The sequence below is a fragment of the Cucurbitaria berberidis genome (genome assembly GCF_010015615.1).
Source record: "Cucurbitaria berberidis CBS 394.84 unplaced genomic scaffold K460scaffold_6, whole genome shotgun sequence".
Classification (NCBI taxonomy): Eukaryota; Fungi; Ascomycota; class Dothideomycetes; order Pleosporales; family Cucurbitariaceae; genus Cucurbitaria; species Cucurbitaria berberidis.
Window position 1 is genome coordinate 1,435,961 of NW_024468940.1, and position 26,435 is coordinate 1,462,395.

At 51.8% G+C, this 26,435-nt stretch overlaps 12 protein-coding genes across 12 annotated transcripts; 7 read left to right on the plus strand and 5 right to left on the minus strand.

Annotated features, from left to right (window-relative positions):
- The first annotated feature begins 264 nt into the window (after positions 1 to 264).
- K460DRAFT_199154 (TPR-like protein) lies at positions 265 to 1,395 on the plus strand. Its single transcript, XM_040927176.1, has 2 exons — positions 265 to 1,105; positions 1,160 to 1,395. The coding sequence occupies exons 1-2, from the start codon at positions 429 to 431 to the stop codon at positions 1,224 to 1,226; spliced, it is 744 nt and encodes a 247-aa protein (XP_040783703.1). The 5' UTR covers positions 265 to 428; the 3' UTR covers positions 1,227 to 1,395.
- A 168-nt stretch (positions 1,396 to 1,563) lies between these two features.
- On the minus strand, positions 1,564 to 2,194 carry K460DRAFT_380860 (uncharacterized protein; the record flags this gene model as incomplete). The annotated part of the gene is made up of 2 exons (XM_040935302.1): positions 1,564 to 2,128; positions 2,181 to 2,194. The coding sequence occupies 2 exons, from the start codon at positions 2,192 to 2,194 to the stop codon at positions 1,564 to 1,566; spliced, it is 579 nt and encodes a 192-aa protein (XP_040783704.1).
- Positions 2,195 to 2,798: 604 nt separating this feature from the next.
- On the minus strand, positions 2,799 to 5,692 carry K460DRAFT_347846 (uncharacterized protein). Its single transcript, XM_040931363.1, has 4 exons — positions 5,521 to 5,692; positions 4,253 to 5,473; positions 3,373 to 4,200; positions 2,799 to 3,319 (listed from the first exon to the last, which is right to left on the minus strand). Exons 1-4 carry the CDS (start codon positions 5,662 to 5,664, stop codon positions 3,191 to 3,193), a joined length of 2,322 nt encoding a protein of 773 aa, XP_040783705.1. The 5' UTR covers positions 5,665 to 5,692; the 3' UTR covers positions 2,799 to 3,190.
- Positions 5,693 to 5,858: 166 nt separating this feature from the next.
- Positions 5,859 to 7,763, plus strand: K460DRAFT_295560 (uncharacterized protein; the record flags this gene model as incomplete). The annotated part of the gene is made up of 4 exons (XM_040929573.1): positions 5,859 to 6,051; positions 6,112 to 6,375; positions 6,421 to 7,531; positions 7,586 to 7,763. 4 exons carry the CDS (start codon positions 5,859 to 5,861, stop codon positions 7,761 to 7,763), a joined length of 1,746 nt encoding a protein of 581 aa, XP_040783706.1.
- A 422-nt stretch (positions 7,764 to 8,185) lies between these two features.
- K460DRAFT_371135 (uncharacterized protein) lies at positions 8,186 to 9,664 on the plus strand. Its single transcript, XM_040934292.1, has 4 exons — positions 8,186 to 8,475; positions 8,526 to 8,616; positions 8,670 to 8,695; positions 8,834 to 9,664. Exons 1-4 carry the CDS (start codon positions 8,413 to 8,415, stop codon positions 9,362 to 9,364), a joined length of 711 nt encoding a protein of 236 aa, XP_040783707.1. The 5' UTR covers positions 8,186 to 8,412; the 3' UTR covers positions 9,365 to 9,664.
- Positions 9,665 to 10,091: 427 nt separating this feature from the next.
- K460DRAFT_347855 (phosphoglycerate kinase) lies at positions 10,092 to 11,599 on the plus strand (the record flags this gene model as incomplete). The annotated part of the gene is made up of 4 exons (XM_040931364.1): positions 10,092 to 10,120; positions 10,223 to 10,300; positions 10,365 to 10,785; positions 10,833 to 11,599. Exons 2-4 carry the CDS (start codon positions 10,235 to 10,237, stop codon positions 11,597 to 11,599), a joined length of 1,254 nt encoding a protein of 417 aa, XP_040783708.1. The 5' UTR covers positions 10,092 to 10,120; positions 10,223 to 10,234.
- A 274-nt stretch (positions 11,600 to 11,873) lies between these two features.
- K460DRAFT_410535 (uncharacterized protein) lies at positions 11,874 to 12,381 on the minus strand (the record flags this gene model as incomplete). Its single annotated transcript, XM_040937386.1, has 3 exons — positions 11,874 to 11,901; positions 11,952 to 12,054; positions 12,237 to 12,381. 3 exons carry the CDS (start codon positions 12,379 to 12,381, stop codon positions 11,874 to 11,876), a joined length of 276 nt encoding a protein of 91 aa, XP_040783709.1.
- Positions 12,382 to 12,949: 568 nt separating this feature from the next.
- On the plus strand, positions 12,950 to 15,531 carry K460DRAFT_380864 (uncharacterized protein; the record flags this gene model as incomplete). The annotated part of the gene is made up of 6 exons (XM_040935303.1): positions 12,950 to 13,031; positions 13,079 to 13,096; positions 13,153 to 13,229; positions 13,292 to 13,358; positions 13,416 to 15,402; positions 15,471 to 15,531. 6 exons carry the CDS (start codon positions 12,950 to 12,952, stop codon positions 15,529 to 15,531), a joined length of 2,292 nt encoding a protein of 763 aa, XP_040783710.1.
- Positions 15,532 to 16,257: 726 nt separating this feature from the next.
- K460DRAFT_371139 (ethanolamine kinase-like protein) lies at positions 16,258 to 18,172 on the plus strand. Its single transcript, XM_040934293.1, has 4 exons — positions 16,258 to 16,427; positions 16,575 to 16,754; positions 16,815 to 16,926; positions 16,980 to 18,172. The coding sequence occupies exons 2-4, from the start codon at positions 16,584 to 16,586 to the stop codon at positions 17,969 to 17,971; spliced, it is 1,275 nt and encodes a 424-aa protein (XP_040783711.1). The 5' UTR covers positions 16,258 to 16,427; positions 16,575 to 16,583; the 3' UTR covers positions 17,972 to 18,172.
- Positions 18,173 to 19,022: 850 nt separating this feature from the next.
- Positions 19,023 to 21,998, minus strand: K460DRAFT_380866 (uncharacterized protein; the record flags this gene model as incomplete). Its single annotated transcript, XM_040935304.1, has 4 exons — positions 19,023 to 20,723; positions 20,790 to 21,298; positions 21,358 to 21,533; positions 21,754 to 21,998. 4 exons carry the CDS (start codon positions 21,996 to 21,998, stop codon positions 19,023 to 19,025), a joined length of 2,631 nt encoding a protein of 876 aa, XP_040783712.1.
- Positions 21,999 to 22,235: 237 nt separating this feature from the next.
- K460DRAFT_199508 (uncharacterized protein) lies at positions 22,236 to 23,029 on the plus strand. The gene has a single exon (XM_040927177.1). The coding sequence runs from the start codon at positions 22,473 to 22,475 to the stop codon at positions 22,944 to 22,946; it is 474 nt and encodes a 157-aa protein (XP_040783713.1). The 5' UTR covers positions 22,236 to 22,472; the 3' UTR covers positions 22,947 to 23,029.
- A 1,106-nt stretch (positions 23,030 to 24,135) lies between these two features.
- K460DRAFT_420964 (short-chain specific acyl-CoA dehydrogenase mitochondrial precursor) lies at positions 24,136 to 25,966 on the minus strand. Its single transcript, XM_040938108.1, has 4 exons — positions 25,496 to 25,966; positions 24,949 to 25,433; positions 24,524 to 24,897; positions 24,136 to 24,462 (listed from the first exon to the last, which is right to left on the minus strand). Exons 1-4 carry the CDS (start codon positions 25,823 to 25,825, stop codon positions 24,320 to 24,322), a joined length of 1,332 nt encoding a protein of 443 aa, XP_040783714.1. The 5' UTR covers positions 25,826 to 25,966; the 3' UTR covers positions 24,136 to 24,319.
- Positions 25,967 to 26,435: the final 469 nt, after the last annotated feature.

Below are 26,435 nucleotides of genomic sequence, written 5' to 3' on the forward strand. Positions count from 1 at the left end.
GCTAGCTGCCCCGCCTCAAGCTAACACGTACCTATACAGTTTCTTACAGTTTCCAGGCAACCAACCAATCCAAGAAGCGCCTCGCGCTCGCAATCCTTGACTTCCTCCAAACCTCACAGACAGACGGATCAGTAGCTCCCGACGATGCCGAACAGCTCGAAGTTGCCGCGAACTGCATCACCGAAGCGTTTAAAGTCGATGTTGACGACGAGGCTGCAAAAAAGGACGCACTGGGCGGCCAAAATCTGCTCGCAATCTACAACGTATACGAAAAGCTCAAGGGAAAGACGACCGCCTCAACGGAAGGAAGTTCGTCTGCCTCAGAAGCGCGGCCCGCCACACCGCAGACACCAGCAGCCAATGCTCCAGCACCTGGAGGACCAAACAAAACCGAAGCAGAGCGTCTGAAAGGTCTGGGCAACGAGGCCATGAAGAAGAAAGACTACGACAGCGCTATTAAGCACTACACCGCCGCACTCGAAGTCGTTCCGCTCAATCCCATATACCTCTCCAACCGCGCTGCCGCATACTCAGGCCAGGGCAAGCACGAGCTTGCGAAAGAAGACGCCGAAATGGCAGTCGCTGCCGATCCAAACTACTCCAAGGCCTGGTCGCGCCTCGGCCTTGCAAAATATGTCTTAGGCGACGCAAAGGGTGCTATGGAGGCATACAAATCGGGCATGGACGCCGAAGGTGGTGGTTCAGAAGTCATGCGTAAAGGTTACGAGACAGCGAAGAAGAAGTATGAGGAGGAGGGCGGTGATGTTGGTGCACCTGATGAAGATACACCTCGAGGCGCGCCTGGCGGTGGTGGCATGCCCGACCTGAGTTCGCTGGCTGGTATGCTAGGTGGAGGTGGTGGAGGGGGAGGTGGTATGCCCGACCTGGCTGGTCTCATGCAGAACCCGATGATGAGGCAGATGGCACAGAATCTTATGAGCAACCCGGATATGATGAGCAATCTCATGAATAACCCGAGGATAGCAGAGATGGCACAGCAGTTTGGAGGGCGTGGAGGTGGAGGAGGTGGAGGAGACGGCGGCGGCGGTGGTGGTGGGATGCCCAATTTGCAGGATCTTATGAGTGATCCAAATTTGGCTGACATGTAAGTTGTGCAGAGGGTGCGCGGTGGTTACAGCTAACATTGAGATAGGGCAAGAAACTTCATGGGTGGAGGCGCTGGAGGAGGTGCTGGTCGAGGTGCTGGTCGAGGAGCGCCACAATAAAGTGCTAACGTGAGAGACAGAGACGGCAGTAGTACATATGCGGAACTGGGTAGCATCCGCATGGATTGAGTAGTCGACGTATCACGACTAGATCTATGATACCATGTTCACTTCCAGTATGAATATGCTTGATACCAAGTCTGCGAGCTAATCTGTCCTACTCATCTCGTGTAGACAGCCCTTCTCCGAATTCCCCGAACCCTCCATGGGCTCAGGTACCTCTGATCTACTCATCTTTAGGTCCATCATCTTGATCTCAACACTTTGAGCTAAGGAAGCTCATGTCGCCATTGTATGCTTAGCTACTTGTCTCAAGCTCTCCTACCTCTTTCGCTCCTCAATCCAACTTCAATGCCCAAAGCCCATCCCCCAAATAATGTCCCGCCTCGCACGCTTGTCCCTTCTTTACCTCCTTCATCTCCTTCGTACCCATCTTCAACACACCCACCATGCAAGCCGTATCCTTCCCCTCGGCTTCAATTACCACCGCACTTCCCGGCTCCAAGTCTTGCTCACCATACACTTCCTTGTCTTCCGCGGACAAGCTGGCGTCTGGTATTCTTCCTCCTGGCGAAGTGAGTCCCGGAGCCATAAGCGTAGCACCCGAGAGAACGAAGCGGATAGCGCCGCGATCGATACGTAGGCGGTTGAATGCGTGGGGGTATTTGTGTACGAGGGTTAGATGTGGGAGGATGGCGTCGTCCATGTGTTGGAAGAATAGCGGCGTGCCATGCAAAGTGTAGAGCGAGACGCGGTCCGGCAGCTTGACAAGGTCTAGTTGCTCCTTCTTAGGGAGAATGTCTTCGATGTAAGGTTCTAGCTTGGGGTAGGACTCGAGGACTTTGGAGCGGATGGCGCGCTGGGCGCTGGATTTTACTTTGGATTTGGCGCCCGAGGTTATACTGCAGGATATTAGATGATGATGTCCTACGAGAGGAGAGAAGGGAGAATTACTCTTTCTTGAACATTTTGGCGGTGAGTTGAGGGGTTGTGAGGAAGTGGTTGTGTTCGTACTTGAAGGTGGTGTTGAGACTGCCGTCGAGCCTGCCCCGCGTTCGCTGTTCGTGACGAGGAGGGGCACTAGAGTGGGGCAGACGAGCTGGTATGTATCCATGGGAGCCTGCAACCACCATTCCTTCCTCGTCTTTGAATATAATCTTCTACTATCATTACATCATACTTTTCCCGATAAGTGGCGCGTGGATAGGTAACAAAGTTTCACTCACACCAGTCCACGATCTACTCTTGTCTCAAAATCTCAAGTCGTTCAAGCATGCACCCGCCCGGCCTTACCGTTAAACTTGACTTTGAGAAGCCAAGTCAAATATACGACGCTCAAGATCGTTTCTATTCCTCTGCAAGCCGCGGTAATCACTCTGTCTCATTGAGTAGTGCGTCCCTTAATGCTGACACCATATTTACTTGTTTAGTTTGTAACGACTTCCCGCAGCACCTATACTTATGGGCTACTTCACGCAGTTTGAAGGAAGTAGCAGGCAATAAATGTCAACTGTGCAACCTTCTTTGACAAATGAGCGAGGTTATCTGTCGACACATGCCTACAACTGATTACGCGTATGTATTAATATTACAGTGGGTAGGGGTAGGGATGATTTGATGTTGTAATTACGCTAAGTCAAGTAGAAACAGTATATTAAGAATATATACCATTATTTTTAACAGCGTGAGTAAGACAGAATAGTGAGAAGACGCTGGCAGAAATGAAAATGTGAGCGATGCTAGTATCATAGATATTCTATTGGTAATAGAGACGGAGACCATCTGCTCAAATATTAAGATACAAAAGCCTTAGCTGATATGCTGGCACCTGTGAAGCCGAGCAACTATATAGCTATGGAAAGAAAGAGACACATCGCACTTACTTTTGATCAAGGTGCCACAATCCTTCGCCGGACTGAGCGTCCTCGTTTCCCATCGCGAAAGGGCAGGAATGCAGAAAACTTCTAGTCTTCTTCAATCTCACCCTCTTCGCTTCCGGACCGAATGGCGCGGTTTTCTTCTTCTTCCTTCTTAGGTGGCTCAGGAACGGGGGTCTTCGACTTGCGGTCGGCGCGAGGAGAGTGGCGAGCACGCTATATGGTCAGCATCATACTCATACACTCAGAACTGTGAACAAAGAACGTACCTTGGCGTCGCGATCGCGCTTACTCGTGCTCTCGTCGCTCTCCCGGCGGCGCCTGGTTGATGAAGTGCGACCGCCACTATCCCCGTAATCTAACAAGCTGACACTAGCCTCACGTGGGTCGGCTCTGCTAACATAAGATCGCTCACGCTCAGCCTCGCGCTCGCGACGCTCCCGTCCGTAATGATCACCAGCAGGGCTCCGGCGAGAGCGATCATACCGATCGTCCTCGCGCCGTTCGCGGCGTGGAGGTGGAGACAATCCTGTGCTATCGTTGTTCCTGTAACGCGCCTCCCTATCCTGTTGAGCTCGCCGACGCTCTGCAGCGTACGGATCATGTTCAGGTGAGCGAGTACGTGTACGATGACGACGGTGAGAGTCAGAATGTCCGTTGCGGTACTCACGATCTCGATCGCGCCTGTCCCTGTCACGGTCGCGATCATCACGTCTGCTGCGGTCCCGTCGATCGCTCTCCTTCTCCTTTAGACGGCGTATGTACTTGTCAAAGACGGATTCGCGAAGGGTATCTGATTTCAGTGCGCGGTACTCGTCTGCCTTTTCAACACGGGGACGTACCACTTCCCAAGTGTCTGAAAGCGACACTGGCGGATCAAGTCGCTTGATGACAGAACGTAGGCTGTCCATGGCATAGCGTTCGTTATGCTCTTCGTCTCGGCGCTCGTCCTCTTCTCGTTTCTTCACTTTGGTAATCACGTAATTGTAGATGCTGTGCATCGACTGCTCGTCAATGTTAGCTGTGCGAGGATCTGTTCGCATGACACTTAGGAATTCTTCCACGGGGGTCGATGTTGTGACCTCGAAGCGTTGTTGCTAGTGGTAGTGTTAGCAACTGTTAACATCAGGTGGGATAGTGTCAATTTACCTCCAGTACATCCAGGGCATAGCGGCGCAGGGTACGGAATTTGCCCTCTTCCTCTTCCAAAGCATCCCAGAATAGGTCGACTGGCGAGGATCCACTCTGCCCAAGCATGGCAATGTACCGAGGATCGTCCTGAATGTCGTCGTGAATGTCCTTCCACTTTGTACCGGACCTGAGTTTACGGTTGTCCCTCAGTTCATGTAAAAGTACTATAAATGCATCTCGATTCTTACGCTCCAAACGATGCTTGACACGCCTGTCAGCTTGCACCCGATCGTTGTGCTCGCGCTGAAGCTGCCTGATGTGCTTTTCGAACTGGTTCAGGACATCCATTCGAGTCAAGGACTGAAATCTCTCGTTGTTGAACTCATCGTTGTGCTCCAGCTTCTCTTCGGCGGTCTGCCAGCGCGTGAATGGTTCCAGATCAAGGCCTTGTAGCAAACCCAGGACCTCATCGAGTGCTGACCGTCTACTCTCCGCTTCCTTCTCCTCGTGTGCCTTTTTTAGCGAGAGAATGTATTCTTCGAAGAGCGATCTTCGCTCACTCTCATCCTTGGCGGAGCGGAAGATGGTCTCTTCTTCAATGATTGGCAGAGCCGTCCTCCAACGCGTATAATACTTGATTTCAGGATGCGAGCGGAGCATGGCAGTAAAGTCGGCACGCAGCTTAGCCTGGCGATCCTGCTCCTTGTGCTTCTCTTGGGCTCGCAGGTCTTCGCAGTATTTTTTAAAAGCTTCTTCACGCTTCTCCGGCTCAGCAATGGCGCGCCAATTCGGGTCGTGGATACCAGCGCGCACAGCTTGCTGCCAGCTCCAATCGGGCTGTACCTTCATTTGCCTAAGCACCTTCATGAATGCAGCTTCGGCCTCCTGGGGGGTGGAGAACTGGAGCTCGGTACCGGTTGTGAAGCTGATGTTCGGCCTGTCGCCGCCGAATCCTGATTCGCGGTCGCGGTCTCGCTCACGTTCATGGCGGTCTGGCCGGTACTCGTCGCGTTCGGGGCGCCTGTTGTCGTACGAAGGAGGGTGTGCAGAAGGCCCAGCAGCCCAGCCGGAAGGGCCTGGAGGAGGTGGGCGCTGAGGCGGCTGGTTCTGCCTGTTTCGGTCGATGTTCTTCTGGACAATGTCGGGAACGGACCAGGTCGTCTCTTTCGACTGCGTGTGGTAGAAGTATCTCTTGTCGTCGGCTTTGTGTATAGCCCATCCCGTACCAGTGATTGCACGCTGTGGGGAGTCAGCAAGGTCTTTGAGCAAGGAAGGATGCTGCATACTTCAACTTCGTCCTTCAATTCGTCGGGCTTGTCCCATGTTGTGAGGTTGGTAGCCGCATTAAAGTAGTACTCTTTTCCATCGTCGGTTCGCACAGCCTTCCAGGGGGAGACAGGCGGCGCCATCGGGGGCGGATACCCGTTCATCGCGTCGAGAGGTTGAGAGCGAAAAGGCTGTTGGCTTTCGCGATCTGTCGCAACGGCTGTGCAGATAAGTTTTGGAGCACGGGCCTTCAGCCGGTTGAACTACGGCTCAGCTCAGGCACCTCCCTGCACGTGAGCCTCACTTGACTTTCGTCATTCAAATATCAATCAATTCTTTGGCTAGTCTGAGGGCAAGAATGACTGAGAGCCCTGCAGAAACGCTACCTCGCGGAAGCGCCGAGTTTGTAGAAAGCTCCGTGCTTGAGGCCGTGGTACCTGCAAGCTCCGACATCGACATCGAGGACGAGTTAAGCTCCTGGGACGGAGTTATAGAAGACGATAATGGCTCGGTGTTACCATTCGTGTCACAAAGACAAGTCCTACTTCTCGGTACGTACCACACAGGCCACGCACCTTTAGCAAATATCTTACTCATACATAGGCTTCTAGATGAACTACTATCGGTATACGTCGTGTTCCGGACTCCATTGCTCGAGGATGACATTCTGAAATCATATCTTGCCAGGCTAGTGGTCATCGTGGAGGCTTTTGCATTCAGTACCGCACCGCCACTTGAAAATGAGCCCAAAACTGCTCCTAAAGAGATCATTTACTCAGGCGTTATCAAAGACGACGATGAGCCCACCGTTATCCGTCACGGAGAGGGAGACGATACTTGTACTTACGTTATTTGGAAGGTTGAGGTGTTCATATGTGAGTAAAACGAGTTGTTGTATGATCTTATCTGACATCAAGTAGCTCGACCGCAGGGACGATTTCATAGACCTGCAGTCTATTTCCAGCCTACGGCTACCTTCAAGCCCGCTGAGAGACCTAAGAAGAATGTCTTGGAAGACGAGTATTTACCAAGCGGAGTGCCTACAGCACTCAACCTGCTTCAGGCATTTGAGAACGATCCTGCCCTAGCCGGCATACATCCTCGATTGTCGGCAATGCGAATCAACAAGGTTACCCCAAGCGCTCCTTTCGCGAGAGAGATGGTTCGTCCGATTCGCAATGGACAACGACTTCTCTTCCGAGTACTGCCACCTTTAATATGGAGGATGAGGTATTCACGAGTGCAAACATCGCTGAGCGATTTGTCTTTGATGGCTTCGTTGGATCTGGAAGTTGCACAGTTTGCTGCATACCATGTCAAAATCAGCAAAGTAGCCCTAACATTGCACGGCGGCCAGGTCAAACCCTTGTCAGATCGAGAAAACACGACAGCACTCCATGGCCCAGGCGACCACTTGACATACCTATATAAGATCACTCCTGATCTAACCTCCGACGGGAAACCGGCACTCGGGAATAAAGAGTGCTTTCTGATCTTGAACATCGAGGCACAAGTTTTGATATCCACAGACTGCAGGCCAAACATCGCGATTGAATGGAAGACTCCTGTCGACTTCACAAACGAACAGATATCTAGCCTAATCAGAGCCCCCCAGACACTGAGCGGCTCCACGGCGCCGAATTCAAAAGCGCCGAACCCCGATTCACTTCCAGTACATGATACACAAAGTCAGCAAGATAACAACACATCGCATAACGATATCAACGTTACCCTTACAGTATCAGGACCTCCCAGAGTACGAGTCGGGGAGATTTTTACATGGGACGTTTTCATGGTCAATCGTTCGGACAAGATACGCAAACTAGCGGTAATAGTGATCTCGAAGAGAAAGAGAGATTATGAAAGCCACCAGTCACACCCTTCGATATCCTCCACAAGTGGCCACGCAACGGAAAAGAAGGATCTTCTCGCAGCTGCCGTGATAGACGAGAACATTATTTATGCAAAACAAAAGAGTGCTAGAACGGAAACAGCAGAACTGATTTGCCTGACCACCGACATTCGGCTAGGGTGAGTGACACTGAGTAAAACAGCTCCTTGGAAGTATGAATGCTGACTATGTAGGCAACTATCACCTGGCTCATGCTATACTGCTGATCTGAAGTTCCTTGCCCTCTCTACCGGCGCGTTGTCTGTAGAGTCGATTCGCGTCATCGATCTAGCAACGAATGAGACTGCAGACATCCGCGACCTACCAAGTATTGTAGCAGTAGAGAAAGAGGATAATAGTCAGAGCATATAACACACATATAGAGTTGTCCATCATTGACAAGCCTTGGAGCTATCATACGGGTGATGCAATCGGCTTTGGTGCTCCAGTCGAGAGCCTTCTGGCTCAGATAATACATGGTTGATTGCCGCTCTACGAAGACGTGAAGCTGATTAGCAACTGTTTAGGAACTAGATGGGAGGTAGAGGTATTGTAGGACGGGTTATGGTCTCTCGCGTAGACTACTGCGGACAAGGCGAGACTACAATCCAATGCCCAAGCAAGAATAGGCGACGTGCATATCCTGTATGCTTAACCGGAATCGCAACTCAACCCGAATGTCTTCTTCGCTTAGTCTGAAACTGGTCCCGAGGTCATGCATGCGTGCTTAGTCGAGCGGTGGCTTTCGGCCCGTTGTTACTACGCCTCCCCTTCATTCAGTCCCGAGACCCCTCCCGCTACTGTCCCCAGCACGCGCTTGACAGACTTACATGTGCTTTGTGACGACCTTGTTTCTTATCGCAATACCATTACTTATCTCTTACACTGCATCGCGCTGAGAGCCGCAATAGAAAGTGTGGGTAAAGGGCGCACGGGTCGCGCTCCACCTCCTAGCTAACGTTTTGTGAACGTCATTGCGATCTTCGATTTTCAACTGCGCTACTTTGCACGCACGACCATCATGGACAGCTCTCGCCGACGAGTACTATACCAACTCAACAGTCGCTGGATTTACGGAAAGATTGTGGGCAACCTACCTCATCATCGCCCGAATACCTATTAACGCCTAAACAGCCTCTACTCCACGCCGCCGTATTCCTCCTACAAATGGCTGCCGTATCGCTCCTGGCGCGAAAGTACAATAGCTACTATTCGCAACGACCAGGTGAGAAGACTCGGGCGTCGTGGGATATTTGCACCTTGACTAACAATATGTAGTCCTTACCACAATGATCACCAACGCTGTATGTACTCCATTCGTGCCACCGGGCTTCATCTACATCGATGCTATCTCGCGATCCATACCACAATCTTTTTCCCACACTATAATCGTTCATGTATATACGTACGGCGTTGGGGATTCAAGCTGACACAACTTCCAGGTGCTGGGTGGCATCGCAGATACCGTAGCCCAAACACTGACCGCTGTTCGCGAACGCGCCGTCCGCAAAAAGGGCGGCCCGGACAAGGACGACTTCCTTGCCATTGAAATTCATGACCTCGATAGGCGCAACCCCTTCTCCGACCACGATCTCATTCCCGACTCCAAGAAACTACCTCCACCCTTTGACTTCGAGCGCACAACACGCTTCATGTCCTACGGTTTCCTTATGTCACCTCTCCAACATCGATGGTTCCGATTCCTGTCGTCCACCTTCCCGGTTACAAAGACAGCGACATGGTTGCCGGCGCTGAAGAGGGTAGCGTTCGATCAGTTCCTGTTTGCGCCAGCGGGTCTGGCCGCCTTCTTCACGTTCATGACAGTTGCGGAGGGAGGCGGGAAGAGGGCCGTGCAGAGGAAATTCCAGGATGTTTATGTTCCTGCGCTGAAGGCCAATTTCATGGTCTGGCCGATGGTGCAGATTATCAACTTCCGGGTTATGCCTATTCAGTACCAGATTGTAGGTTCCTGAGCGGCTCATTTTAGGTTCTTAAGTACTGACAGTTTTGCCAGCCCTTTGTCTCGACCGTTGGTATTGCCTGGACAGCATACCTCTCCCTCACGAACTCCGCCGAAGAAGCCTAGATTCACCTCGTAGAACGGTATCCCTTACATATCCCATGTCTTGCTTTTGGTCTTCTTGTGCAGCGCTTTAGCATAGTTGGCTCTGGAAGTTGGCGTTCGGGCATCGTCACGGCATTGGGTTAGTCAACATGGTTTGGAGGTCGTTCTCGTCTTTGCCGGTATCTCTCGTTTGTTTCGATCGCATGCTATGCTTATGAGATTATCAGAAAATTATCAAGCCATTCTATGGGCCTACCTGTGGTGCCATCCAAATTCTCATCACTGATTTGTGATGCTAAAACCTCTTCAAGTAGTTTGCATTTCGTGACCAGAAATTGGAAAAGATATCGAAGACCTCCAACCCTGCGTCTTAGCCGGTGTACCTACTCCCCTCGGCCGCGGGAGTGTGCTTTGGCCGCGCTTAACGAAACAGGGCCGGAGCGGTCGGTATCTGGCGTGAATTTTTAGCAATTTCTTTACCGTCCGGTCACGTCAGGATCCGCTTGCGTTTCTGTGATTTGATAAGGTGAGATGGGAGCTCTGTTTGAACTCTGCCCCACCACCCAAAGCTCACCCCACCAAACCAAACCAAAGCCTATGACGCTTTAAAGCTCAACAACCAGCACTTCACGTCTCCCACGCTTTACCCTCACACATCCTCGAAGTAAGTGGCCCTCTCTCTGCTCTTCCTTGTATATATTTCCCAGTTCGCAACATTGCGAAGCTTCAAAGAGCTTTTAATTGACGGCGTCTATCGCACCACCAGAATACCTGCATAATGTCTCTCTCCAACAAGCTCTCGATTGCCGATGTCGACCTCAAGGGCAAGCGTGTCCTCATCCGAGTGAGTTAATGATCCTCGATTGCTAGTCATCACAAATAGAATATGTTCTGAACGCAGCACCCAGGTTGACTTCAACGTCCCTCTCGACAGCGACAAGAAGATCACGAACAACCAGCGCATCGTCGGTGCTCTCCCGACAATCAAGTATGCCATCGACAATGGCGCCAAAGCCGTTATCCTCATGAGCCACCTCGGCCGTCCGGACGGAAAGCCAAACCCGAAGTACAGTCTCAAGCCGGTTGTTGCCGAGCTCGAAAAGCTGCTCGGCAAGAGCGTGACTTTCACAAACGACAGTGTCGGCAAACAGGTCGAGGACACTGTAAATAGCGCTACTGGCGGACAAATCATCCTATTGGAGAACTTGCGCTTCCATGCTGAGGAAGAGGGCAGCTATAAGGATGACCAGGGCAAGAAGCAGAAAGTGGATAAGGCGCAGGTTGAGGAGTTTAGGAAGGGTCTTACTGCGCTGGGAGATGTGTACATCAGTGAGTATCTACAAAAGGCTGGGGTTTATAGGGCTAATCAATTGCAGACGACGCCTTCGGCACTGCCCACCGCGCGCACAGCTCTATGGTTGGTGTTGACCTCCCCCAAAAAGCCTCCGGTTTCCTTGTGAAGAAGGAGCTCGACTACTTCGCAAAGGCGCTCGAGGAGCCCAAGAGGCCATTCTTGGCTATCCTCGGTGGAGCCAAGGTCTCCGACAAGATTCAACTGATTGACAACCTCCTCGGCAAGGTCGACAGTCTTATCATCTGCGGTGGCATGTCCTTCACCTTCAAGAAGACGCTCGAGGGCGTGAAGATTGGTGACAGCTTGTTCGACGAGGCGGGCAGCAAGACAGTCAAGGACTTGGTTGAGAAGGCCAAGAAGAACAATGTCAAGATTGTGCTACCTGTGGACTACATCACGGCGGATAAGTTCGACAAAGATGCAAAGACAGGGTATGCGACGGATGAGGAGGGCATTCCGGATGGCTGGATGGGTCTCGACTGCGGCGACAAGAGTATCAAACTCTACAAAGACGCCATCTCCGAAGCTCAAACCATCCTCTGGAATGGACCTGCGGGTGTGTTCGAGTTCGAAAAGTTCGCAAAGGGTACCAAGGAAACCCTCGATGCGGCCGTCGAAGCAGCACAGAGTGGCAAGATTGTCATCATCGGTGGAGGCGACACTGCAACCGTTGCTGCGAAGTACGGTGTCGAGGACAAGTTGAGCCATGTCTCGACTGGTGGTGGTGCGTCGCTTGAGCTGCTTGAGGGCAAGGATCTGCCTGGTGTGAGTGCGCTATCAAGTAAGTAAATCATTTGCGATCGAAAGGATACAGGCTCAAAACAGCGTGGAAGGCATATCTGCGAAGTTATGATTATGTAGCTCTAGCTCTTCTCATTCAATACAGTGGAATGCATTCAGCCGTCCTTCCTATGACGGTGTGCTCCATGAGCCTATTCATGCTCCCACAAGTATACCACTGGTGCTGATGCTGCTTGAGCGCCATGCTATCCTTCCTTGGTGCTCATAATCTCGTGTCGTGGTGGCCGCCTTGCGCTTGGAATCGTGCCCGTGAGGCGTCCGTTCATTTCCCCAACTTCTTCAATTCCTCCCTACATGTTGTCAGTTTTGCTTCGAATCCATTTTTGTATGTCCTCCTCACCTCAGCTGTACTGCAAAATCTTCGTTCGTGTCATCGTCATCCCAGCTCTCTTCCCAGAGATGGGCATTGCCACCGGGAATCTGTGTCTCTTCTTCTGTCCAGTCTGGTAGATTGTCAGCTTGCGCTCTTCAGCGATTCACACCTCTCTGGACACATGTCATATTTGAGGTTGGACAAGTTGTATTTGTATGCGGGGCGTGGGTGCAGCATTGGAAGGGCTGGTATCTGTACGTGTAGGTGCGTGGAGCGAGGTAGGTAAGCTGGTATGCTTGAAGAGAGTTTTACCTTCTACAGGGAAATCCTCAAACTCATCATCTTCTTCCAGTTGTGCGGCGGGCTTCTTGTCTTGCGCCAGCGGTTGCTCGCCATTCTTGGAGTCGCTAACTACGGCTTTCGTGGTTGCGTTCCCTCCTTGTGCTGCGCCGGACATGTTTGCTGATTCGATTATGTGTAGGAGGTGACTGTAGCAGCTGGACGGAGTTTGGAAATAGGCGTTGGCTAGTGATTACTGTGTTTCGGGCGTAGGTGAGTTTCGTGAGGTGTGATGCAGCGGAAGCGGCGATGGCAGGCTTAGCGTATAAGTCACGTGGGTGCAGCCTCCCCCGCGGGGATAAGAACTTGTTGATGTCGCAGATCAAAGCAATCTTAGCCCCCCAAGAGATTGCACTTGGTACTACCCGACGTCTTGCGGGAACCTCTTCATGCGTAAAGAAGTTCCTGCTCGTTTCAAGATCTAATTGAGGCTTCCACTCGGAGAGTACGGCCAGTAAGCCCCGAAGAATGGACCTTTGTGGATGACGTACGTTGCTTAGCTCCGAGCGACCGCACGAAGCTATAAGCAGTAGGAAGCGGATCCTTGCGCTGCGTTGGTTATTAGGCATACGCGCACGGTAACATGAGCCTTTACTCCACCTTTTGCATGAGTGTTTGAGTTTGGTCTCTCTCGCGTTAGATTACCCACCTCCAGAGCTCCGCGTGGAGTGCTTGTCAGCTTCAAGATGCTAAAAGTTGGGGGGTGGCTCAAAGGCCACACGCCTATACATACGAAAAGTTTAAACGCTCTCGATGAGCTTGCCCATAGTGAGCACCTCCCACGCGAATGACCAGCAGCAACTGATAATCCTTAGTACAGGATGCCATGAGTGGTATGGGATCCCTCACCAAATACATCCCGAATAGGACTAATAGCACGCGAGTATAGCTGTCACCCATATCATGGATGATGATGTCGAAACAGCCGAAGAGCTTCTGAGCAAAGGCAATTCGCCTTTCCACCAGGTGCATATTCTCCGCGAGTGGCCGAGCACGGCTTACTGAGTGCCCAAACTTATGACTCGCAGTTAGGAGTTGGAGTGTGTACTTTCATAAGGGCAACACTGGGCTTTGAGCAAGAGGTCATGCGCGAAGGTTTGACTCCGTACCTTTTGGCAGTATACAGGGAGGGGGAGTTGACTGTAGTTGTAGCTGCGAACGCCCTGTCACAAGCTGAGAACTCCGCATACGAACAGCAAAGACGGGCGCACAAGGACCCGAACGCATACCAATCGCCGATATATCCTCCTGGGACCGAGTACGCAGTATGCCAGGCAGAATCGCAGTTGATGAGCGCAGTAGTGGGCGTGCTCAACGAGTCTCTAACAGAGGCCATCAAGAGTTTTTATAAGCTGAGGAAGGCATATCTTACGTTGGAAAACGTCATGGAAAACGAGAAGAAGTTTTTGAAAGAGAGGAGCATGAGTAGTTTGCAATCCAGCGGCTCCGCGAGTTCGTCGAAGCCGGGATCAATGCGCTCGAGCACGGGAGGTAGCACGCTCAAGAGCTCGGGGCAGCCTGTTGCGGCTGGAGTATGTGCTGCTGGATCGACCGCGAACCTGCAACAGAGTTATGGAGACGAGAAGCCTACACCGAAAAACGCGGTTGTGGGCTCAAAGAATGTTACCAACGACACCGATAGCGATGATGGCTTCGACTTTGTGGATGCTGAAGAGGTTCATAAAGGTGATGAAATACCCGTAGAATATAAGGGCCATCTGAACGTAGCGGTCGGGGAAGGCGCCTACGTCGATCTGGACAATGCACAGAGGACGCTCAACATCAATTCTAGCTCAGCGCCAGATCTACCTTCAGCGAAAAACAACCCATCGGACTCGATACCAGACGCCATTGAAGACTTCGAGCAACTTACCTTGACTGGTCGAGACGACCCCGAAGCAGATATCTCAACATTTAGTGACCACCCAGTTGATCTCTTCATACTTTCGGCGTCAAACTTCTGTTTTGGTATGCTCCTCTTACTCCTTTCATTTATACCGCCTTCATTTGCTACGCTATTGAAGATTGTCGGCTTCAAAGGCGATAGGGAACGCGGTATGCGGATGCTGTGGCAGGCTACCAAGTTTCATGATATCCATGGAGCAATGGCCGGCGTCGTGCTCATGGGATATTTGAACGGATTTACTAACTTCTGCGACATCCTCCCGACTACAGGTGAAGGATCATACCCCAAGGAAAAATGTACAGCGTTATTGGTCGCCATGCGCAAAAAATACCCAAAGAGCCATCTTTGGCTACTTGAAGAAGCGCGGATGTTGGGTTCAGAGAAGGAGCTAGAAAAAGCCGTCAAATTCATAGAAGACGCGGGCGAATCACCACTCAAGCAACTTGAAGCTCTCAGCTGGTTCGAACGCAGCCTGAACGAAATGTACATGCACGACTATGAGAAGACGGCCTCGGCGTTCGAAAAGTGTATCACGCTCAACAACTGGAGCCACGGACTGTACCATTATATATGTGGAGCATCTTACGTCGAACTTTACCGGCGAAACATGAAGTCAAACCCTTCCGAGGCTGAGAAGTATGCAGCCAAAGCAGAAGACATTTTCAAGACGAAGGTGATTCAAAACACGGGTAAGAAGAAGTTCATGGCCCGCCAACTTCCCTTTGATGTCTTCGTCATTCGTAAGATCCAGAAGTGGGAAGCACGGGCTAAAGAATGGGATTGCGACCTTGTCGACGCAGTAGGCGTCTCTCCAATCGAAGAAATGATTTATTTCTGGAATGGGTATAAGCGAATGCGCGATGATCATCTCCAAGTTTCACTCCAGAATCTCGCATGGAGTGAGTCAGCCGCAAACCCGCATTGGGAGAAGGAAGGTTTGGATGAACGGTCGATCCTTGTCCTCCTCCGCGCCGCTACGCTTAGGAACATGGACCGGACCACCGAAGCCAAGGACCTTTTGAAAAAGGACATACTGCCTGTCGACAGGAGCCTATTCAAGGGTCCCCTGAAAGACAACTGGACCGCACCCTGCGCACGCTACGAAATGGGCGCGAATGTCTGGCGCGAAGCTGATGTAGACGGGCACCCTGAAAATCGACCTCACATGCTCGATGAGTGTCGGGACTGGCTTGATGAAGTTACGAAGTGGGATGGCTTTGATTTGGATGCAAGGTGCGTACTTGGTTTTACTCTTGTGTGTAACATGTTGGGGGTTTTGCTAACGAACATGCGCATTACAGAATCGGTATGAAGATTACGACGGGAAGGGAGACGCTGAGGAAGTTTGGCGTGCAATGCTGAGGCCTTTGGGATGGAGAGGTCTTTGGCATGTTTGCTTCCACTCTACTCTCTCCCAATCTGTGGATAACGATACATGAATGACCGGATTGAGCACGACCCAGACATGATTAGATACAAGATGAGATCAACGATGTAGAACATGTACGCTGCGAGACATACAGCAGATGCGGCGGCGGCAATACAATGTGCAATATACACAAGATGGGGAAATCTATTGGATTCCCATATTTGTTTCAGTTCAATTTGAGCAGGTTCAGTCTCTCATCCAAGTCGTCTCTCAGTGACACACCGGCTGGCTACCTTGGTCAAGTCTCTGCATGCAGGATTATGACACTAGGATTCGCAACCCATGCAATACCTGAGCGCTCTAATAGAAGGCGAGGAGAGGAGAGGAACGTCATCGAGCACCATATTGTCTACGTAGCATGTGCTAGTCCCGTCCAAGAAGGCAGAAGTTGGCAACCAATCGGTGCCCCATTCGAGCAAAGGTGGAATGGTGACGGCGAAAAACAAGCCCCGCAGGTGGTCTTGTGCATGCAGATCCAGCGACAGACAGCATTCAGCATCTTCCGAGTTAGCCGCCTGGGCAAGAACATGAGGGCAAGCCCATGGAGCTGTTGGTTTGTACGTACTGTGGGCTGCTTGATACTGTAGAATGTGTACGACGACAAACGTCAGCGTGGCGGTGGGACAGGGTCTAACGTGCGTGTGGCGCGCGGTTGCTTGCGGGGCTAGAACAGGGGCAGGTGAAAAGGGCCCACGCGACCCTCGATCCCCAGGAAAGCCGCTTTGTGGTTTGTTCCTGCGTAGTAGCACTGTTTCTTCGCATCCGCTTGTTCAAGGTGACAGCATTATACACTCTCAGTATTCACCTCCAGCATTATCTCTTGCCATTGGTGAGTACCGCCCTTGCTCGATTGCGACTGCCGCTGGACGGGGAGCGACTGCCCTTTCACATGCGACAGCCGACAGGTGACATTTTTTGACGGCCTACACTCTTTGCCGACGACACCACCACCAACTTGACAACTGACGTGAAACAGCATGTCACCATGAGCAAGGCCCAATCGCCCTACGATTCGCTACGGCACATACCGCTGTACTACGATAATTCAGACTCGCACAACTCGGCCCTCAACCTCATACTCACACTACGGCCGGAATGGCGAGAGACCAAGGATACGATTGAGTTTGTGAGATTCACCGACGGCATTACGAATACGGTATGCACATGCAACACGCTTCCTCTCCCTCCCGAGACACATGGCTAAGAAAAGGGTTAGCTCCTCAAAGCGGTGAACACGCGACCAGGTCTCTCCAAGGCAGAGGTAGAGGAGGATGCCATCTTGCTGCGCGCATACGGCAAAGGAACAGACGTCCTCATAGACCGTGAAAGTGAGTGACCATAGCAGGTCAGATCGTGCACACGGAGCTAACCTGCTGCAAAGAGGAGACTCGGTCCCACTCCCTCCTTGCCCGCCACGGCCTCGCGCCCTCTCTCTACGCCCGGTTTGAAAACGGTCTCCTATACAAGTTCATATCAGGCAGCGTATGTACGCCCGCTGATTTGCGTCGGCCAGAAGTATGGCGAGGGGTAGCTCAAAGGCTGGGAGAATGGCATGCCACATTACCTATATCGAGTATTAGCAGCACATGTCCCGCGCCATCCCAACTCTCTTCACACAGCAGCAGCAACGACAACAAGCGTGCCTCTCTGGCCGCTATGGCACAACTCACGCCAGGCAAGCCCATTCCGAATGTGTGGACTACTATGCAGAAATGGATTTCCGCGCTGCCGATAGCGACCACCGCGCAATCGAATCGACGAGATGAGTTGACGCACGAGTTGGAGAGCCTCACGAAGATGCTAGGCGATACGCCTGGTGTCGGTGGCTCCAACCCGTTTGTCTTCGCCCATTGCGACCTCCTCTCCGGCAACGTGATTATCGAGCCTTCGCCCTCGTCTGCCGCTGCCTCCCGCCGATCTAGTGCATCCAACGGGTCTGAAGAGCCCGAGACGGCGGCTTGCGTGACTTTTATCGACTACGAGTATGCTACGCCGGCACCTGCGAGTTTCGATATTGCAAACCACTTTGCCGAGTGGGGTGGCTTTGATTGCGATTATAGCGCCATGCCCACCCGCAGTGTTCGCCGCGCCTTCCTCCGTGAATACCTACACAGCTTCAGCGCGCATCAGAACCGCACATACAAGGAGTCGGAACTAGACGAGTTGTTTGAGCAGGTCGATCGATTCAGGGCCGTGCCTGGATTCTTTTGGGGTATCTGGGCCTTGATACAGGCGCAGATTTCGTTGATAGACTTCGACTATGCGAGCTATGCCGAGGTTCGACTAGGAGAGTACTGGGCCTGGAAAAAGGCGGTGAATGGCAAGGTCGAGAAGCAGACCGAGAGGGAAAAGCGATGGGCTCAAGAAGAATGAGTGAGGGTCTTGGTGAGGGGATAGAGCTGTGGCAGCTGACATTCAACATGCGAACAAGGCGCCAGGGGCGTCATAATAATTCCTTTCGTACTACGGTACATTCGATACTTGCACTTCCAACTAACATGTTTAATATACCAATCAAGAGTTTTTGTCGATTCAAGCCCATGGTCCGAATACTTTCTTCCACATGTCTCCACCAATGCTCAATCCTCCCAAACGACTTGGTCAATACCATCCCTACTGTTGATAAGTCAAGGATGGGAAGAACAACTCCAGATCGTGCTACTCGGTCATATGGCTCGGAAGTCTACATCCGCCCGCATTCACTTGTCCACACAAAGCTAAAGGCATAAGACAAGAGATTTTCCCCGCGGAGAGGGAGACATGGACCATCTTGAGCATGGTGCACGTACAAATGACCAGGGGAGAAGGGGGCCCACGAGAATAGCTACTGTAGCCGACTTGGTATTCTGGGGTTTGGTGGTTAGTGGTTGTTGGAGGCGGAGGCGCAGAAGAGAAGAGGGGTAGATGAGCGGATAGCTGGACGGCTCATCCTGATGGAGTGAATGTGCGTCTGTGGACGAAGATCATGGCTGCTTTGGAGATTTGCAGGGATTGTAATAGTTGACTGGCAGCAAGGTAACGGAGTAGAGCGCGCGGCAAGGGAAACGATTGCATTTGTATGTTATGGGATTTTATTCTTCTTTCGTGTGTATTTTGAGATCTAATATTCCCATAGTGAACTGCTTAACTTTGATAACTGAAAGCTTTCATTGATTCCTGGCCCTGCCTCTCTAATTCTCCTCATACGTTGCGTTGCGTTCGTGATACCAGAAAAAGTCCATCCAAAATTGAAATCCGTGTGAAACCATGTGCCCTTTTTGCCGTGACTGTGTAAAGAAAATGGATATCTTTGCAAAGACAAAAAAACTGTCGCAGATCCAGAGAAAATTCAAACAGAAGACTTTTGCCCAACCTCGCCTTCCCTAGTGTCGTAAGTAAAGAAGAAAACCCCCGTTCATCATTTTCAATCATCCATCTCTAATCCTCAAGCCAAGCTCGCATCTCCAGTGTTCAACCAGTCCACTTCTCCAATCCCAGCAATGTTCATATTCAGGCTGTTGTCTAGCGTCCGGTCTTCAAAATTGAAAGCCTCTCCAACAGCGTCCAAGTTGAGTAGACTGTCAAAGTCGCCTTCATCAAACTCGGTATTGAGTGGTAGGCTCGAGAACAGCGTTTCATCGTCCTGGTGGGGATCGATACTCGTGAACGAATTCGGTGGTAGAGCCAGGAAATTCCACTTGTTTGGGAAATGCAAGGCATCGTGTCCGTTTGCTGCGTGCGCAGTAGCCATGGCCGTGGGCGTCTCTTCTGAGATTGTGATGCTTGGCATATGCTCGTGATCGCTCTCAGGAGGTGTAGAAGCAAGGAACGTTTCCAGTCTCCGTGCAACTTCCTCGTCTGTAACATCGTCATCATATTGTTTCTCAAGCGCAAGCATATTCGTCGTCCCGTTATCCGGCGGCGGGGTAAGTGTCGAGCGGTGCAGAGCCTGACCCGCCGTCGTCGCTGCATTGACGAGGTCGAGCCGTCTGCCGGCATCCACGAGATCTTCCACGGTTGTGACAGGTGAGGGTTTGGACATTGGCGACGCGTGGGCGGCTATGGGAGCCACATGTATGCCTGCTTTGCGGATAGCGGCTTCGAGAAAAGCGACCGAGTAATCGGCTGCTGCGTAGAGATCGCGTAGTTGGCCCATGACAGCCATACATTGGCAGAAGCCGCGGAGAGAGGACCGGCGGTTTTCTTCTTCGGGAGCTTTGATGTCGAGGAGGTGAATGATGATGGCTGGTAGGAGGACAGTGACGCCGGTTGTTGGTAGATATTTGACTAGACCAGCCGCGTCGAGACGCTGTGCGATTGAAGTAATGGCTGATGCGGCGCGGCGGACGTTGCGGCGAGAGGCATCGAGGAGATCGGACTCGATGTTGGCCGCTGGAGTACTGGCTGGACCCGCCTGGGAGTTGGGCAAAACCTGAGGTCTGTGTAACGCGGATAGAGTGGTGAAGAAGACCATATGCAGCAGTGACCGATTTAGGTCAATTGTCGCCTCACCAGAAAGTTGATTTGTATATCTGGCTTCCTCGGGTAGCTCAGTGACCCATTTTTGAAGCTCATCGTCGCAGACCTTGACCTCGCTCGTTTCGGGATCCAGCTTCTTAGGAAGCAGCATCATCGTTGTGCGGTCATTCTGTAGACCGTGGTTACTATTCAGGACGCAGTACTGCTTCGAGAGCACGTGGGATATGCAGAGGCAAAGTCTAGCCTTCTCGATGCACATGATGGCCAGTTGTCGTTGAACGTCGACATCCCGGGCGACGCGACAATCTGCCGGAATGCAAGTGATTGAGTCTGGAATAGGCGCAACTTCAAAGTCGTCCAATGTTAGCATTGGCACGTCGAAATCCTCGGACTTAATTCGGGTCGGTCGTCGCATGCCGAGCGCGATGAGTCGGTCTCGCATGTATGTCGACCACCATATTCGCTTCCACAGCTTCACACGTCTGCTGTCCAAGTTGGTGTTGTCAGGATTGCGGTGCAGGCCGATGGTATGAGCCACTGAAGTTGCGACACCCATCCAGTGCCATGTGTCTTTTTGGTCATCAGGTGTCTCATAGTAGTATGTCAATAGTAGCAGGGCCTGAACGAGGGAAACGCGGTCAGACTCGTAATCAAAGTCATACAGAATCTGTTCACAAGCTCAGTCAGCCTAGGTCACAGACCACTAAGACCTCCAAGAAAGGGGTTTGCTTACTCTAGTTTTTTGGAAGAAATCCTTGCGCGCCTCTTTTCGTGTTGCATAACCTGCAGTGCGTAGATGTTGCATGTCGACGAACGCAGAGCCCGCAAACATGACAGCCTGAAAAAGAATCAAGCTCACTTTTCCTTTGCTTCCATCCGGTCGGTCGATGACTGTCAGGAAGTCGTGCAAGTCGAGGAGTGGCATATATGGATGCACAAATTCGATGTAGGCACGGAGCATCTCACTGCGCAGGGTTCCCTTTGGCACTGACAAGGCTCCCTTTTTCTCAAGGTAAGATATCTCCTCCGGTCCAATTTTGGCTGGAAGTGGTTTGATATATCTTGGGAATTCAGCCATGGGAGATTTTCGGGGTAGGTGGCCGAAGAAGGGTATCCGGTTCTCGTTGCTGAAGGGCGTGAATGGCATTGTAGGCAGGCCATTGATTTGCGACGTAACAGATAGGCGTCGTTGCAAGTCGGAAAGATGCGTGATCGAGTTGACGCGATGTCCATGGTTTTGATCTGTCCAAACGTCAGTACACTTGTACGAATGATTTCTCATTTTTGATTGGACCACGCACAGATGGAGTGAGGCACATGTTCGTCCCGTCGCGATTCCGCCTCATGTGACGAACGCGATGAGGCAGAGTTCAGGGCTTGACTGTTGTCCAGGGCGTCGCGTGACGCAAGTTTGCGCGTGGCGTTTGTCGCCGAGCTGGTGTTCTCGGCGCTTTGCTCGTCGTCTTTGCTCCATTTCCTGCTGACGTCAGTAAGGAGTAAAAGTCGCGCAGTGGTAGGGTAGGTAGAACGGCAGTTGTTGGCGAGATGAGCTCGGCGAACGGGACAAATTTAGCGCGCTACCATTGGCTATTCCACCGCTTTGCACAAGGACATTATTCGACAAGACGTGGAATAAATGACCAGTGCCTGCGGACGGAGAAGGGTTGCCAGATGCCAAACGGGAAGGATTCACTAACTTTTTGCGTCTACTCTCCGACACAATGCATTCCACTTCATCCAACCTGCAATTGGTGCACGGAGCGCCATGCTCGGTGACATTGCACCTGACCTTGCGGGCTCGACAACACTGGCATGCCTTTGAAGCCCTTCTCTTTACTGACCGTCCAGTGGCATGTCCGTCGAGGCCAGCCTGGGTGGCCTTGCGTTTCGGCGGGGGTATTTCGTGGTGGTGGTCGGACGGCGATGCAGAGTAGTCCGACATGGCTGGGAATCGTTGTCGTCTGGAAGTAACTGCTGCCAATATGGGTGGTGTCAAAAAGCAAGCAAGCAAGACAGTAGGGCTACTACGCACGCACGCGAGGGTCTGGGGGCACACGAAGATTATGTACGGCCCCAGTTTCGCAAGAGTGGATGTCACCAGGGCTTAGCCGTGTGCTTAGGGCACTTGGACAGGCCGCGATTCACGTTTTGGTGCGATTAACGCTCATGACGCCGCCTCTATCCCCACCGGGGATCATTAGTGAATACCCCAGTCCCCAGATGCGGATGGTCGGCGCTTTGCTCTTGGCGTCTGAACGGCGCCGGTCCTTCTCGGATGCCCTCGGGCCCAAGCTCCCCTACTAAAGGCGATACGTGTATGGCCGTCGTCAGCTGGTGGTCCCCCTAGTCCGGGCGCAAAAATGCCGCGGTTCATACAAGTGACAAAGCCGACTCTGCCCTTTGTTCCAACGCTGTGATGTACTCTGCGGCTTGTGAACGCCAAGGTAAACGATTGACCAGGGCAGTTTCACGACACTCCCAGCAGGCTCTCCTCGACCAGCGTGCCGAGTCGAGTCATAAGGGATGTGGGGTCAATCATGCTGTCCATTCACACACATATTGTCCATTTTGTCCAAGAATGAGTCGTCTGCAGCGGAATGGTTTGTGGAGGCACGCGGAAATGGATATCCCAACCAAGTGCAACGTGATTGGTGTCGGACATGCACGAGTTGGTGTGGTTACCAACCCAAGCAGCTCTGGACTTGATAGCCGACATGGTACCCGTCTTCCGGCACGTGATGGCCACCATCGGCGTTTTGCGTTTTGTCACAGTTGCTGGAGGCTTGTTGGGAGCGATCGGAGATGTGTCAGTCCTCCGGCGCAGACTCCAATTAAAACCTGCGCCCTAGACGTTAGTGCTGCGTGTTTGCTCTGGCCCGGGTCCGCCTGACAAGAGCTGACCGCCTTCAGGGACTCTCCCTCCTTTGGTGCGGAAGAGAGACAGCTGGGTGGGATGGCTGCATGGAGAGGCCGGAGTGCCACTGGAGGGAACAGTGCCACTGCCATGGCCATATCGGTGCTCGGAGGAAGGGCAATCCGGCAGAGTGGTGGCGGTAGATGGTGGACATACACGTAAAAGGGCCAGAGATTGCAGGTGGCATTGTTCAACGAACGTGTGGAGGTGTGCCCCAGTTGTGTCCCACCATTGCGGGGAGCGCTTTCCCTTCTCGGTGAAGACTCGGAAGAAGACATTCACCCCCTGCCGCATCGTCTCTAGCCCACTCGGCAGCATGCAGTAGTCTGTATAACATTATTGACGACAACGATCGACTTATTGTCCGCGGCCGCACTAGCAGCTACGTCTTGTTTCGCCCATTCCCCTGCGGATTAATTCTGCGGTGGACATGCCAGGGAACAGTCTTGCACCATCTTGCAGCAAGCACGAGGGCGGCCCAAGCCTCCGATGCTCATCAGAAGCCATCTTGGTGCATCCATCACAGGACGGTCCCACATCCTGGTTCTAGCGCCTCTTCTCTGTGACGCTGAGCTCGCGTGTCATTATGCGAGCGAGCGTTCAGACATCTTACCCGACTCTCGACATTACCAAGCATTCATCCAGAATACACTCAAGTACACTCGGGAAAGACCGGCATGCAAGCTACTTGGTGCTCACTCAAGGGCAAGTTGCTCTTTGGGCACACCTTGATGGATGCACATACGCAATGAGGCTTGCAGATTGCTTGCATGCATGCACGTATGCATGCGAACTTTGATGACGTTCTAGAAAGAGGCCACCATGGCTTGCCCGGCACCTGGAAATAGCTCGTCAGCCCACGGCATGATCAGAGAGACTTTGAGAAAATCTTCAAACATGCTCACACTCTATGGGCATAATTTTAACAATAGGTGGCTACAGAACGGCAATGCATGGTTGGGATGTGAGCACTAAATATCCGGACTACTTTTCCCAACTTTTCGGATATGTACCGTGCAATTTACTTCTCTCACCAAGCGAGGTCGCTAGGCTTCTTCAGACTATCGCAACTATCTAGGCCTCATATACTATAGTTGAGCTATCACTGCTTCTGTAAATGTACTTGAGTCAAGCAGCTCTGCGATAAGAACTAGAAAGGTACATTCCGGGTCTGGTAGTAATTACATTCTCTTACTACTAGTTGGATGTTAAAATGCTGAAAAGGGTAATATGAAGATCACACAAGAACTCTCAAAGGTGCGGGAAGCACCTCCTGAATAAAAAGGTAGTTTTGTCAAGGGACATATACATGGGATATTTATCTGAGCGAAAAGAAGCTCATTAGCTGCTTACAGCTTTGACGAGCCCGACGGCCTCTGCAAAGCCTTGGTCTTATTCTTGAAGTTCTTGACCAGTTGTCGCACTCCCAGGTCTAGCATCACGTCCTCAGAACCACCCGGTATCCTAACTCCAGGGACTTCACGGTAGATACCTAAAAAAGAAGCTATTAGTCACATGCACTACACTTGATAAGACATATTTAGAACACTTACGCTCAACCAACTCGCCCTGCCCACTCTTCGTATACCCATTCCCGCCAAATAGTAATTGTGCAGTCTGTGCACATTCATTCAGCACAATGCCACTCTGCGCCTTCACCATGGCTGTCAATCCACCTAGCTCAATATCCGCTGTCGCTTTGGGTAGCTTTGTCATCTGATAGACAAACTGCTCTACCCAGGCCCATTGGCTCTCTAGCAGGGCGCCAGCTTTTGCAAGGCGGTGCCGCACGACGGGCTGATCGACGAGCGGCTTGCCAAAAGCTTCGCGCTTCAGGACGTATTCCATGGCTGCGCTGAGGGCGACGCGGGCTTGGCGGGTTGCGCCGATGGCGATTGTGAGCCGCTCGTGGTTGAAGTTTGTCATGCTGTGCTCTGTTAGCTTTGCATATAAAACCATGCAACACTATGCTGCGTACATGTACTTCATGCCTAAGCCCTCTTCGCCAATCAGATTCTCAACCGGAACCTTGACGTCGTCGAGCTCGATGAACGTCGTTCCTGCAGAAACCTGTCCGCCAACCTTCAATCTTCTCATATTAACCCCTGGGTACCCCTTCAATGGCACCACCAGCATCGACAATCCAGAGGGTCCTGGTCCACCCGTTCGTACAGCCATGGACGAGTATTCCGACCAGATACCATTGGTAATCCACTTCTTCGTGCCATTGACAATATAGTGTTTCCCATCTGGCGTCTTCACAGCCGTAGTAGTAATATTCGCGACATCTGAACCAGCTTCGGGCTCGGTAATCGCAATGCAAGTCCTCTTCTTGCCCGTCAAAAGCTCAGGGAGGAAGCGCTCTTGTAGTTGCTTGTTGCCGAACTTGATGATGGGCGGAACGCCAAACGATATACCGGTAGTGAGGGAACCTGAGGGGCCTGCGAGACCAGTTCGTGCCATCTATCACATGCAATGAATCAGCCAAGCTCTTGAAGCCTCAGAGCTGGGACAGTAACGCGTACCTCGTCAGCGTAGATCATAGTATGAATATAATCCCACTCCTCGACCTTGACGACACCAAGGATATCATGTATACCCAGCTTCTTCAACCACTCCACTGGCAAAGGCGCCGGGAGAGTCGGAAGCAGCATGCCGTTCTTCGCAAACGTTTCGAAGACATGCTCAGGTACCGTTTCCGCCGTGTCCCATTCCAGCGCATGCTCCAGCAAATGCTTGTCCACAAACTCCCGACACGCCTTTTGCCATCTTAGATGTGTTTCCTTGTAGTATGGTGAAGGTAAGCCGAGGACGTAGGGTGGTTCGGAGAAGGGGACGAAGGCTGTTGAAGACATGGTGCCGGGACAGTAAGTAACGCGATCGAGGGGCTGTGGGTGGGTGAGCGACTGAGCTCTTGGTATAAACGGCTACATGACGGTGGTAGTGGTGAGCTCGGTGTAATAAAGCGCGCTACTGACTGCGGAGGTAGAAGGTGGAGATCTGGGGATGCTGAAGTACCGAGGTTCGCTGAAGAGTCCTCGGGTTACAACCACCAATATGCCAAAAAGACGAATTGTGTTTTATTAAGCTTCACAAAGTCAATACCATGGCTTCATAGATTCTTGACTTGATCGTAATCAAGTCGGTACAGTAATGTACATATAATTAAATCTTTTCCCCGGTCACACAACTATTGAGAAGACTACGTTTCACTCTATTTCCTTTCAACCAAAGCCCTAGCCCCTCGTTGTAGTTATGCAACTATCGTGACATGCTCCCAGAGGTGCCCAACCGGCAGTCGGGGCTTGAGCAATCCGCGGCAGAAAGTGACTCTAGAAGTCGAGTCATCACACGCGTCGTATCTTCGTGATAGTAGCGTCAACTCGTGTGTCGCACTGAGGCCGTAAGCCCTGGTGATCGCTAGCCTAGCAAAACATGCAGTGGCGCAAAGAAGAGTATTTGGCT

What these genes read in the sequence shown, in the direction of transcription:
- K460DRAFT_199154 (XM_040927176.1), top strand. Translation starts at nt 429, where the DNA reads ATGAAGAAGAAAGACTACGACAGCGCTATTAAGCACTACACCGCCGCA. An exon ending in GATCCAAATTTGGCTGACAT is followed by an intron (nt 1,106 to 1,159) that starts GTAAGTTGTGCA and finishes AGATAGGGCAAG; the next exon opens with AAACTTCATGGGTGGAGGCG.
- K460DRAFT_347846 (XM_040931363.1), bottom strand. Translation starts at nt 5,664, where the DNA reads ATGAACGGGTATCCGCCCCCGATGGCGCCGCCTGTCTCCCCCTGGAAG. An exon ending in AATTGAAGGACGAAGTTGAA is followed by an intron (nt 5,474 to 5,520) that starts GTATGCAGCATC and finishes GACTCCCCACAG; the next exon opens with CGTGCAATCACTGGTACGGG. An exon ending in AGCGCGATCGCGACGCCAAG is followed by an intron (nt 3,320 to 3,372) that starts GTACGTTCTTTG and finishes CTGACCATATAG; the next exon opens with CGTGCTCGCCACTCTCCTCG.
- K460DRAFT_199508 (XM_040927177.1), top strand. Translation starts at nt 22,473, where the DNA reads ATGTACTCTGCGGCTTGTGAACGCCAAGGTAAACGATTGACCAGGGCA.
- K460DRAFT_371135 (XM_040934292.1), top strand. Translation starts at nt 8,413, where the DNA reads ATGGACAGCTCTCGCCGACGAGTACTATACCAACTCAACAGTCGCTGG. An exon ending in CTACTATTCGCAACGACCAG is followed by an intron (nt 8,617 to 8,669) that starts GTGAGAAGACTC and finishes AACAATATGTAG; the next exon opens with TCCTTACCACAATGATCACC. An exon ending in CCACAATGATCACCAACGCT is followed by an intron (nt 8,696 to 8,833) that starts GTATGTACTCCA and finishes CACAACTTCCAG; the next exon opens with GTGCTGGGTGGCATCGCAGA.
- K460DRAFT_420964 (XM_040938108.1), bottom strand. Translation starts at nt 25,825, where the DNA reads ATGTCTTCAACAGCCTTCGTCCCCTTCTCCGAACCACCCTACGTCCTC. An exon ending in CTATGATCTACGCTGACGAG is followed by an intron (nt 25,434 to 25,495) that starts GTACGCGTTACT and finishes TGCATGTGATAG; the next exon opens with ATGGCACGAACTGGTCTCGC. An exon ending in GCAGGGCGAGTTGGTTGAGC is followed by an intron (nt 24,463 to 24,523) that starts GTAAGTGTTCTA and finishes CTTCTTTTTTAG; the next exon opens with GTATCTACCGTGAAGTCCCT.
- K460DRAFT_371139 (XM_040934293.1), top strand. Translation starts at nt 16,584, where the DNA reads ATGAGCAAGGCCCAATCGCCCTACGATTCGCTACGGCACATACCGCTG. An exon ending in CCGACGGCATTACGAATACG is followed by an intron (nt 16,755 to 16,814) that starts GTATGCACATGC and finishes GAAAAGGGTTAG; the next exon opens with CTCCTCAAAGCGGTGAACAC. An exon ending in CGTCCTCATAGACCGTGAAA is followed by an intron (nt 16,927 to 16,979) that starts GTGAGTGACCAT and finishes CCTGCTGCAAAG; the next exon opens with AGGAGACTCGGTCCCACTCC.